The sequence below is a fragment of the Triturus cristatus genome, chromosome 5_1 (genome assembly GCF_964204655.1).
Source record: "Triturus cristatus chromosome 5_1, aTriCri1.1, whole genome shotgun sequence".
Classification (NCBI taxonomy): domain Eukaryota; kingdom Metazoa; phylum Chordata; class Amphibia; order Caudata; family Salamandridae; genus Triturus; species Triturus cristatus.
In genome coordinates this window covers 97,248,260-97,257,075 of record NC_140587.1, presented here as the reverse complement: position 1 = coordinate 97,257,075, position 8,816 = coordinate 97,248,260, and the positions used below count along the sequence as shown (strand labels likewise).

Sequence of the window (8,816 nt, the reverse complement as noted above, 5' to 3'; positions counted from 1 at the left end):
GAGTTCTCACTGGGTTGGACGACTTCTGTGCGGCGTATCTGGACGATATCGCTGTCTTTAGCTCCACCTGGGAGGATCACCTGGTCCACCTGAGGAAAGTGTTAGAGGCCCTGCAGAAGGCAGGCCTCACTATCAAGGCCACCAAGTGCCAGATAGGGCAGACACAGGTTGTATACCTGGGCCACCTTGTAGGTGGAGGCCAGGTTCAACCATTGGAGAGCAAAATACAGGCCATCCAGGACTGGGCTCCTCCAACCACCCAGACTCAGGTTCGAGCTTTCTTGGGCCTGACTGGTTATTACCGGAAATTTGTCAGAAAGTATGGATCCATTGTGACCCCGCTAAACGACCTGACAAGTAAAAAGATGCCAAAAAAAGTTCAGTGGACAGCAAGCTGTCAGAAGGCATTCGATGACCTAAAGCAGGCCATGTGCACAGCACCTATCCTAAAGAGTCCAGACTACTCCAAACCATTCATTGTCCAAACAGACGCTTCGGAGCTGGGTGTGGGAGCTGTTCTATCGCAACTGAATTTTGATGGTCATGACCAGCCCATAGCTTTTATTAGCAGGAGGCTGACCCCCAGAGAGAAGAATTGGTCAGCTATTGAGAGGGAGGCCTTTGCTGTGGTTTGGGCCCTGAAGAAGTTGAGGCCATACTTGTTTGGCACTCACTTCAAGATTCAGACCGACCATAAGCCCCTCTTGTGGCTAAATCAAATGAAGGGTGAAAACCCCAAACTACTTAGGTGGTCCATTTCCCTACAGGGGATGGACTTCACAGTGGAGCATAGACCTGGCACTGATCATGGCAATGCAGATGGGCTCTCCAGGTATTTCCACTTAGAGCAAGAAGACTCACCTGGTCAAGGTTAGCTTATTGTCCCGAAGTTTGGGGGGGGGTCATGTAGGAGAGTAGGGTCTGCAATCCTATGATCACCCAGATTTTTTGCTTTTGCTTCATTGGTTTACGACTTTCTCCGGCTGTGGGCCTGCCAATCAGACCCACAGCCTAGCTGTTCTCTCTCGAAATTAACACACCTGTACGTTAGGTGCATCCACTAATTGGAACTGGGCCGCCTTGTCAGTCCCTGTCTCAGCATACCACAGGTATCCAGGGCATCGGTGTACCCAGGGCCTACCAGGGGCTGAAGCATGTATTATGCCACCCCTGGAATGGCCGCCCAAATCTGACACAACTGGCTGCACGACAGCTGGGGCCACGTGGTGTAATCACCCGTTGCTGTAGGTGTAGTATTCCTACACCTAAACCCTAAAATGGACACATGGATTCCTATCAGTCACTCCTATAGCAGGCCTTATCAATCCTGAAGGCAGAGTGCAGGGGATCATGTGGGACGGTGCTCTGGCGCGAGCTGAGCCCGTCGACGGCTTGCGGAACCAAGTCCTAATAGCCGTTCCATGGTGACGCGGGCCAACTACTTTTAATGCAATTGCTAACTTTGGCCTCACCTCACCTATACATGTCGAGTAAGGTGTCATACGAATGGGAATACGAACCCCTCGCCAGTCCTGGTGACGGGGTTAGCATTCCCCCCTTTTAGAGGGACACGACATGGAAGTAACCTTGAACCCCGGTTAAAGTTGACTCAAGCCTCAGCATCACAAAATGGATGCTGCCACCAGACACAAGTCTGACCTCCTGCTGCTGGGGGACCTTCCAGCAAGGGGAGCTTGGACAAAGGGTTTCCTGTCGAGGGCGGTGTTAGCACCGTCCCAGACAGGGTTTGTGTATCCCAGGTAGGCAGGGCTGAAAGGAAGGTGATTGCAAGTGGCACCCCGGTGCTCACTGTGCATAGCCCGGCTCAAACCAGTTTCGGGGGCACACCAGCCCCTGAGCTGGCGCGAAGCCGGACAAAGGTTAGGGGTGTAACCACCCCCCTCCTGGCTCCACCCATAGGTAGAACCTAGTCACGGGCCAGCCCCTTTTCTTAGAATAAAGGTAGGAGCGAGTCCCCTTCCCAAATTGGATAATCAGATAATCGGATAACTCCGAATCACGAACCACTTTCCACGAAAGGAACTCTTGACTATTTCTGAAGACTCTCCCTTGTGGCTAAGGAGTAGCCACCCTGCACCAGCAGGCACCACCTAAGCGCTTGCGGTTTGCTGTAAGTCTCTCCTACGGATCAAGACTGCCCAGCTCGACGAGACCCGAGTACCCTGCCATCTCTGACCTTTTACCTACCTCATCAGCCCAGCTGAGAGACGTAGGTGTGACGAGACCTGCGGGACCGGCTATCTTCAGAACCTGCACGACGCTTATCTAGCACGCCCACCGAGGGACCCTCGAGTGAGTGCACCTAGGGTTTGAGAAGCCCTAACCCTGAGCAGCTCCAGCATCGAAGTCTGCCTCCCCAGCATCCCCGAGATCTGCGTGGGGGCCCTTCCGCTCCTTGTTGTTCACCGCGTTGTTCGACCACTTGCCGACCGGCTTGTGGCCCTCTTCACGACGCACCACGATTGTTTCATCACTAGTCTGGTTGCTCCAGACTGGCTCTTGCTCCCCCTCAACAGAGGAGTACCACGGACCCTCCTGGTCCACTCCCGACGCCATCTTGACTCCCCCGCTTGGGTTGCCACTGCCAAGATCCGCTGCCCCTGCCTGGGCCCAGCATCATCGACAGCAGACACCTTCGTGGGACAGCTCGCCCTCCATTCTGGTCGCCGCCGCACCTCCTGGCCCGAGGAACAGCCGAGTCCGACGTCACCCACTCACCTGGTCGAGGTGACTTCAGCCGGTACCCTCCTGGTACCCACACGATCGCTGGCTAGCGGTTGAGAACTGAGTCCCCTCTGCTTTCAGGTTTCCTTCATCACCGATCCAGGCTTGGATCGCTCTGAACATCGTCACTGGTCGCCTGCCAGCAACTTCTTTTTTCAGGCTCCTGAGACTACACGAGGACTCCCGACATCTTGCCGAACTTCACGCAGCCGCAGCCTCCGGGCTAGGTAACTCGAGCATCTCGGTGCTCCATCGCAGGTTCGCTCTACAAGTGTCCAGTTCCTTTTTTTTCGTTTAGTCCCACTGATCGGATCACTCCGGAATCAGTACCTCCAGACTCTAACCATTCGCATTTCACTGTTAGTGTAGATGGTTTCTCGTGCCCCTCGGGCATTTGTGTAAATTGTGCAACTGAAGTATTTTCCTAAGAGTTTTGTAGTGTGCTTAGCTCCCTGACTCATAAAGAGCCAGGGTAGTCTTGTTATAAATAAATATCCTTTTATTTTTATAACAACTTGTGTGGTGTCCTTTCACTTGGTGTTCAAGGAGTATATGTGATGGTAAACAGCTGGCTTAACACGCCCTCTAGAGTTTAGCCTAAAGACTGCTCGTATCCACGCTACTAGGATAGCTGGTCTAAAAGGTTGACTTACAACCAATCATCAATAAGGGTCGTTTGGAATGATACACAGTGATCACTAGAATAGTGAGCACTACATATCAGGCCAACTTCTCACACTACCCCTCACTGATCAGGAATTACAGCTTAAAAGTGTATTAAGGAATCCCAATGCTAGCCTATGAGAAGAGTAGCCCTCACAGCAGGGAAAAATGAAATAGGCTGTTTGTCACTACCAGGACATGCAAAACATAAAAGTACACTTCCTACCTTTTACGTACAAGTGCCCTTAGGACCACCTAGGGCCTACCTTAGGGATGACAGACTACTTAGGGGCCTGCCTTACGGGTGACATAGGTAATAAAAGGGGTGTTTAAGGCTTGGCAAGTCATTTTAAATGCCAAGCTGAAGTGCCGAAACCACACATACAGGGAGTGCAATGGCAGGCATGATTCATGGTTAGATGGCTACTTAAGTGGGGTGACACAAGCAGTGTTGGAGGCCCACTCGTAGCATTTAATTTAGAGGCCCTGGGCAGATGTAGTGCACTTTACTAGGGACTTTTAAGAAAATTAACTATGCCAACAGGGTACGAGCGAATTTTTCAATGTTTAGAGGAGACAGCACGTGTACTTTACACTGGTTAGCAGTTGTAAAGGGATTAGAGTCCTAAAGCCAAAAAAACACATGGTCAGATTAACAGGACAAGGAAGGCAAAAGGTTTGGGGTGAGCGTTCAGAAAGGGCCATTTTTCAACACAGATAGTCAGGACTACTTAAGTCTTATTCCCAGCTGGTTGTGCAGAACTGGATCTTGTGTTTCCCCAGTTGGTTGTCTCAGTTGGATTCGGAGCAACTTTAGTTAGACACTTAAACTGATTGTTTGAACTCTATTTCACAACTAGCAGAACTTAACGTGGGTCTTGCACACAGGGGTTTATGGGAAGACTGACCTAGAAATATCTGGATCAAACAGTGAGCATTTGTAATCTATATTGAGGAATCACCCAGAAATGAGTCAAAGTCATGTTATTTTCAAGTGAGAATGACAAGATAAATTACAATGGAATAACTTATGCTTTTGTTTTAATGTTCTGTATAGAGCAATGAATCTTAACCTTTTGATTTCTGTAGACTCCCATTTTACCTTTACTGGAATCTGGGGATCCCCACTCAATCATTATTGGAATCCATGGACCCCCCCAATGAGTCATTATTGGAATTCAGGGACCTCTGCCAAAGCAATTTCAATGATTTGAGCTGCAAAAATAAACAAAATTACAGAAACAAGCATTTGTCAAATAAAAACACAAATTATGAAATAATTTATTAAATTCCCAAACAAATGAAAAAAAAAATCTAAATGTTAATTTTAATGGGAAGGTTGGAGCATTTTAAAGTTCAATTGAGGCTACCCATCATTCATACTATAATTTGTTTGATGTACTTGCACTGCTCACACAAATCAATCGGAGTACACAAACTTCATTTGTAGCCTTCAAATTTAACCTTCTTCACATTTGCAGAATGTTAAATTTTAAAATTTATATTTTGCTTCTTTATTGATATATACTTTATTAATCTGTTAATATTTTATTTTTTTAAGCAGTTGCGGACCCCCCGAGTAGGGTTCACGGACTCGCAGGGGCCTCATGACCACAGGTTAAGAACCGCTGGTATAGCGGATTGTTCCAACTTTTCTTTATCCACAGAATGGAGTATGTTCTTCAGATATCAAGGTCACCTTTGTAACTTTATAAAAATAAAGTAACTTAACAGGTAATAAAACTAATTTGGAAGTGAGCTGGTGGCTTGAGGAGCTCCCAGAGTCTAAGCCTCCTCCTAACCACCCACAAAAAAGGAGATATAGTTCTATGTGGATTTAGTCTTTGTAAATATATCACTCATCATACCGGCACATTCCTCAAAGGAATACATGTCTTGTAAGTTGATAGGGAAATCTCCTTATGGGTATAAGGTCGTTTCTTGAGTAGTTACATGTTGTGTTCATATTCTACATTACTAAACTCTTAGGCTAATTGCAAGTTGCAGCTGGTCTTTTTAAACAGTGAATTGTGCCCCAACTACATCCTCTGAACGTATCGCAGGGCTGGCAACTGTATAAGACCTTCCAAAATATGAAACAACCGGGTGATTCCAGAAGTTTAGATGCATCAATGTTTTAATAAAGTTGCCCTAGTGAAGCTTTTCTTCCTGTCTGTATACTAGTGTTGTTTTTCTCCGGTATGGATCATCTGATGCCTGTAAAGATGTGAGGACTGACTGAATCTTTTCTCACACACACTACACTGGTATGGTTTCTCCCCAGTATGGATTATCTGATGCCTAAAAAGAGTTGAGCAGCGACTAAAGTTTTTCATGCACTCAGCACACTGGTATGGTTTCTCCCCAGTATGGATTCTCTGATGACGAACCAGATGTGACCTTTGAATAAACGTTTTATCACACTTTGAACACTGATAAGGTTTCTCCCTAAAATGGGTGATCAGGTGTGATTGGAGATGAGAGAGTAGACGGAAGCTTTCGTCACACTCAGTACACTTATGTGATTTTACCCTAGTATGAATTTTCTCATGCTGTATTAAAGCTGAATTACCACTGAAGCATTTGTCACACTTAGTACATTGGTACGGTTTCTCCCCGGTATGAATTCTATGATGCAGTACCAAAGATGACAGAAAAGAGAAGCTTTTCTGGCACTCGGGACACTGATATGGTTTTTCACCAGTATGGATCCTCTGATGAGAGTATAGATTACCCCTCTGACTGAAGCTTTTTTCACACTCAATACATTTGTATATTTTTTCTCCAGTATGGATTCTACAATGCCGGGTAAGATGTCCCCTTTTACTGAAGCTCTTCTCACACATTTCACATTGGTATGGTTTCTCCCCAGAATGGATCCTTTGATGATATAACAACCCTTTTTGATAGGTGAAGCTTTTCTGACACTCTGTGCACTGGTATGGTTTCTCCCGAGTATGGATTCTGTGATGCTTTCTCAGATATGACTTTTCAGTGAAGCCTTTCCCACATTCCATACACTGGTACGGTTTCTCCCCAGTATGGATTTTTTGGTGATGTAATAAAGGCGACTTGTTAGTGAAGCATTTCCCACATTCCATACATTGGTAAGGTTTCTCCCCAGGATGGATTTTTTGATGATTTAATAAAAGTGAAATCTGAGTGAACCTTTTCCCGCAGTCCGTACATTTATACAGTTTCTCACCAATGTGGTGACTTTGATGCTTTAATAAAGATGACTTGTGAGCGAAGTTTTTCTCACACTCTGTACACGGGTACTGTCTCTTCTGAGGCTTAAACCTTTCATGCTTGAATTGATGTGAACTTTGAGTGACACTCTCCATGCAATCCATATGAGTTTCCTCTCCAGTATAACAAAACCACAATCAGTGATGGTTTTCCTGCACGTTAGTATAAGTATTTAGAGATAATTCTCTAACATGTGAACTTATTCAAGCTGGGTGTAAAAGTTAACTGGCACTCAGATGTGAATAGAGATCTTATCTTCAAGTGTTTCCTCATACTCCTTGCTGTAGTATGATTCTTTTTTCCTAGCTCCATTACAGAGGGTGTGCTGTGGTTAGCACATCATAGTGTACAGCAGGCCTGTTCAGCAGCAACCTTTCGGGCTGTGAAAGAGAAGAAAAGCAATTGTGAATGTGTGGTTAAAAGGGGTCTGGTGTTACTTATGCACAAAAATATTCATGTCTTTAATTTCTTAAAAATAATGCATAAGTATGCATATCTGTATTGTTCCAGCGTGCGGAGACCTATGTTACTTTTCTCTCCCTGGTATGGAAAGAGAATAGTGTATACCCTGTTGATGCACAATGTCTAGCCCACTGGAATTATGGGATTCTGCAGCCACAGCGTTTTCCTATAATTATGGATTTGCCACATTTGTCACATAATCCACCATATCCTCCATAATTTGCAGATTCAAACACAAAATGTAATTTTGGTTCTAGCTCAAACAGATCAAGTTACAAAAAGATGCAGCAATGCTTGCTGCTGTCCAGTGTAAGGCACTTCGCAAAGGTTTACTTTTTACTTTTAAGTTGCTTATAGCTGCATTTGGGTGGTAAACTAGTAGAATAAGGTGAATTAACCCTTTATTCAGACAGTGTTAATGTAAGAAAGTGCCAAAACAATGATATAATACTATCACATAACGTGCTGCACTATGCAGCATAATTTGCATTTTCTTCCCCCATAATATAGTAAACACTGCTCAATAATTTGTCCCTCCTTTGCCGCATTATTCCAGTGGTCCTGACTGTGACATACATGTAAGATGTAAATGGTGGCATATTCTTGTATAGGAATGAGAGACTATGAATGTGTTGGGCCAAGGCTGAACAGAAGACAGGAGAGAAGGGTTGAGTTTGTTCCTTATATGTGGAGCTGTGAGAAAAATATTTCATTGATTTCATTCATTGCAAACGGTCATCATAGATACGTTATTGGCAGCAGTGTATTTAGGTCTCATTTTCTTTTTTTTTTATAATTCTTTTTATTAAAGGTAGGAATCAAGGTTACAAGGCAAGAAGACGATACAGTCAGGCGTCTTGGTTAAATATGATACACTTATCAGTACAACGCATGAACAATTGGTTACGAGTGATTAACGCAGTTACAATGTTGGTTCCAATTGAGTTGGTAAAAGTGGTGGGCTGCATATAGTCCCTCTATATTCATTCCATTCATTATTATTTAATTTATTTAAGGTTTTTATAGAGCGCGTAGTCACCCATGAGTATCCCAGCGCTATACCTCGTAATCCTGATGGGAGGGGGTGCGGAAAATAAGAATGGTTTATGGAAAGAGGAGGGTTTTGAGCGATTTCCTAAAACGGAGGAGATTCTGTTCTGTTCTTAGTTTCAGAGGGAGCGCGCTCCATTCCTTCGCTGTGTGAACCGAAAAACGGCGACCTCCTGAACGGGCTTTTTTCACTCTGGGTACCACAATGAGGTTTCCATGGTCCGATCGGAGCGCTCTAGTAGGTCTATAGGGGGTGATACAGTTTTTGAGAATTGGTGGGCCTTCGTTGTGGAGCACTTTGTGAGCCAGGCAGAGGGCCTTGAATACCACTCTTTCCCTGATCGGTAGCCAGTGCAGTTTTTTCAATGCGGGTTTTGCAGATGTTCTGGCCGGGGTGTTCGTGAGCATCCGGGCAGCGGCATTCTGGATTTTCTGTAGTGTCTGGAGGGTGGTTTCAGGGGCTCCCAAATAAATGGCGTTACTGTAGTCCAGCCTGGACACAATCAGGCCTTGGATCAACTGTTTCCGGGAATTAAAAGGGAGTAGGGGAAGCACCTTCCTACATGATCTTAACAGGCCGAAACAAACGCCGGCCGTCTTCCTTGCCTGCGTTCTAAAGGTAAGATCTTTCTCTAACCATATTCCCA

General features: G+C 45.3%; 1 protein-coding gene across 1 annotated transcript in view; it reads right to left on the bottom strand.

The window, feature by feature from the left end:
* Positions 1 to 4,662: 4,662 nt before the first annotated feature.
* Positions 4,663 to 8,816, bottom strand: part of LOC146830310 (uncharacterized) — a 55,131-nt gene continuing 50,977 nt past the window's right edge. Inside the window, exon 2 of the mRNA XM_085604496.1 lies at positions 4,663 to 7,037. Within this exon, the coding sequence (XP_085460622.1) occupies positions 5,589 to 6,761 (1,173 nt within the window). The 5' untranslated portion in view covers positions 6,762 to 7,037 and the 3' untranslated portion in view covers positions 4,663 to 5,588. The remainder of the gene's footprint in view (positions 7,038 to 8,816) is intronic.